General features: G+C 39.6%; 1 protein-coding gene across 1 annotated transcript; it reads right to left on the bottom strand.

Annotated features, from left to right (window-relative positions):
• Positions 1-698: 698 nt before the first annotated feature.
• On the bottom strand, positions 699-1,504 carry LOC116182697. Its single transcript, XM_031503239.1, has one exon. The coding sequence runs from the start codon at positions 1,502-1,504 to the stop codon at positions 731-733; it is 774 nt and encodes a 257-aa protein (XP_031359099.1). The 3' UTR covers positions 699-730.
• Positions 1,505-3,498: the final 1,994 nt, after the last annotated feature.

Genomic DNA, 3,498 nt, shown 5'->3' on the forward strand with positions numbered 1-3,498 from the left:
AGTGCATGCTTCCAACACACGTAGGTACGATGCGAATACTATCTACTTTGGGTCATCGTAGCTTTGGCAATAGCAGGTATCAAAAATGTAGAAATACCAACCTACTTACGGCAAATTATAAGGCGTAATTAAGTAATCACGTCTTCTATTGTCAGACATTTTACACCGTCGCAATCCCTTGCCAGCCACCCTTAAAATTCAAGAACTTGTAACTGTACTGTAGCTGAATTCTATTCATGATGTTACTAATAACTATTAAAAGATGTGTTCTCAGTTGTCAGGAAGTTTTTCATGGTACCATAGTAACATGAAGAAAATTCAGATAGTATAAAGTTTTCAGCTTTTCCACCTATGTGTACCAAATTTGGTTTAGGCGGAAATGAGAGTACAGACAGACCGATCGACATCATCGAAATTTTGTTTGATTCGTATTCCTGGTGCTTCAAAACGTGTATATCCGTTAAAAAAGTGGGGGGTCATTTTTTACCCCCATACAATCCCTTCGATACTAACGTGCGGGTGGTAAAAATTGTAGTAGACACAAAATATATTCATTTTTCTGATCGAAGTATCTACCCGTTTTTGTTTTATTTACAAACAATTATTGTTTCGCGAATTTTTAACGCGTCATTTCCATACATTGAAGTAAGTTTCTAAATTTCCAGCAACATTTATTATTTTGAAGTTTTAGTTTTTAATTGCAATGGATTCTACTGAACTGCTATCCGATTTACCCGATGAAATTGCAAACGCTTCTAAGAGCCTTTAATTGAAGAGTTTGCATTTCAGAACCACTCCTTGTCGAGTACTCCACAAGAGACGTAAGTGATATTTTCAGAATTAATGATGGGGGATTTTCCAGAACAGCTAAGTACATCTCCAGGTCGATAACCGCACAGTTTGTCGAAGTGATTCCTTGGGTCTCGTATAATGTACAGGCTTGCTGAGAAAGGCTCAAACTATTATCGTAATTTGTCCCGTTTATGAGCTGGAGTTGGTAATAGAGAGAGTCTTCATCACTGGATACATAGGCAACTTCCAAGTGCAAACGTCTTTCAACGTCGTCATACAAATATTTTACCACAACTGTGTTGTCGTCGTGAAGCATTAGGGCATTGTACCTTGTCTTCTCGTCTAAATGAATTTTAAATTGACCATCATTGCTGATTAAGTCTTTGTGGGCCTCTATAAAGTGGGTGTACAACTGGCAAGCAGGAATAGACTGAGTGCACGCTTTTTTTAGTACTGAAGGGCAAACTATTGGGCGATACTGACATTTTCGTTCATGCTCCAAACTCGAATTGAAACGAAGGCGATCAGTGCACCCTTCCTTGTCGTACCGACATGGAAATGTAAAATTTGACATCATCCGTTCGTAGCAAAGTTGCGAAACAGCATTTGGTTCAGTTTCATGGCAGCGTCCACAAATGAAGTTACCATTTAGCTCCTTAACTGACTGGGCCACATGATATGTACCCTTCGCATGCCGAAGGGTACATATCATGTGGCCCAGTAAAGGAGCTAAATGGTAACTTCATTTGTGGACGCTGCCATGAAACTGAACCAAATGCTGTTTCGCAACTTTGCTACGAACGGATGATGTCAAATTTTACATTTCCATGTCGGTACGACAAGGAAGGGTGCACTGATCGCCTTCGTTTCAATTCGAGTTTGGAGCATGAACGAAAATGTCAGTATCGCCCAATAGTTTGCCCTTCAGTACTAAAAAAAGCGTGCACTCAGTCTATTCCTGCTTGCCAGTTGTACACCCACTTTATAGAGGCCCACAAAGACTTAATCAGCAATGATGGTCAATTTAAAATTCATTTAGACGAGAAGACAAGGTACAATGCCCTAATGCTTCACGACGACAACACAGTTGTGGTAAAATATTTGTATGACGACGTTGAAAGACGTTTGCACTTGGAAGTTGCCTATGTATCCAGTGATGAAGACTCTCTCTATTACCAACTCCAGCTCATAAACGGTACAAATTACGATAATAGTTTGAGCCTTTCTCAGCAAGCCTGTACATTATACGAGACCCAAGGAATCACTTCGACAAACTGTGCGGTTATCGACCTGGAGATGTACTTAGCTGTTCTGGAAAATCCCCCATCATTAATTCTGAAAATATCACTTACGTCTCTTGTGGAGTACTCGACAAGGAGTGGTTCTGAAATGCAAACTCTTCAATTAAAGGCTCTTAGACATTCCAGTAACGAAAAAGAAGAACAATCGGAGCCAAGTGAAGCGTTTGTCAATTTGGAGAACTTCCTTTGCCACGCGTGCAAATCAATTACATCGACACCAATGTACCATCCCTCCGAGGATATCTCCCTACAGTATTGTGAATCTTGCCGAGAGGATGACATGATACAGTCATACGAGGTGAATGGGAACGATAATTATCCGTGCCGTTGGAGAGGCTGCACCTTTTTGGGAGACATAAACAGTGTCTTTGATCATATTAAGACGTGCACGTTTAAGAAGTACATATGCCCATTTTACACCTCCTGCGAGAAAATGTCTTTTAAACACAACCAATTTGAAGCTTTCATTAAGCACTTAAAGTTGCATTCGACATATTGTCCGAACCCCGAGTCGATTACCATTCAACTCTTCGATAGAAACTCGTCTGCATCCGATTACGTTGAAAAGTCCTATTTTACGGGTGTAGGAAATGAAGCTGTCGTTTTTAAATGCGCTATCGAACCACATAAGTGTAATTGGACCTTGCGCTGCGTTTTACCGGATAAAATTGAGGCAACCGTCTTTTTTAGACATGACCATTGTAGGTTTACATCCAAGGTTTTTACATACGATACACAGAGACTTGTGGACCTTAGTAAAGGAGACATAGATTTTCCCTTATGTTTTAAAGAGTATCCTTGTTTGACTGCTGTTATTAGTCTGAGAAACACCGAATAAATTGTAATTATTTTGTAGTGAAATTCTTGTAATACCTAGGTATCTGTAAAATTCTTGGTATAGGTTTAGTTTTTGTTTGGAGAGGGATTGAGTGAATAAGCTACAAGATAATTTAATGACTTAAATTTTAATGAAAACCTTTGATTTAACCTCAATGCCCTCAAAGGTACATGATTTGTTAGGGAGAACTCCATTTAACTTTTGTGCGTGAAAACATAAAATAGGCCAAGTATAAAACCGAGGGGAGTGAAAAGAACACATTATTTGGTATAGGTAACTCTTTCCGTAAGTGGGACGTAAAAAATTCTTCCTTTGCGGCCAACCTGGACACCAAATACGTCGACGGGCTCATTCATGTACCTACTCGGTGGCTACATACAAACAATTGCTGTGCACGTCAATTCTTAATGCTGAACGATGATCTACTGAAGAACCTGGTTTTATAGCAACCCAAATTTGAGACCATTCGGTGTCTATAGAATTTCATCAGGAAGACAGAAACACATCTGCAGGGGGGTATAAAAACTCTTCGTCAATAGGGAACTGATAGACTATGCAGTGTTGCGA

Source organism: Photinus pyralis, unplaced genomic scaffold (genome assembly GCF_008802855.1).
Source record: "Photinus pyralis isolate 1611_PpyrPB1 unplaced genomic scaffold, Ppyr1.3 Ppyr1.4_unclustered_Scaffold7005, whole genome shotgun sequence".
In the NCBI taxonomy this organism is placed as follows: Eukaryota; Metazoa; Arthropoda; class Insecta; order Coleoptera; family Lampyridae; genus Photinus; species Photinus pyralis.

Excerpts from the sequence above, each read along its gene's own strand:
- LOC116182697 (XM_031503239.1), bottom strand. The coding sequence starts at position 1,504 with ATGATATGTACCCTTCGGCATGCGAAGGGTACATATCATGTGGCCCAG.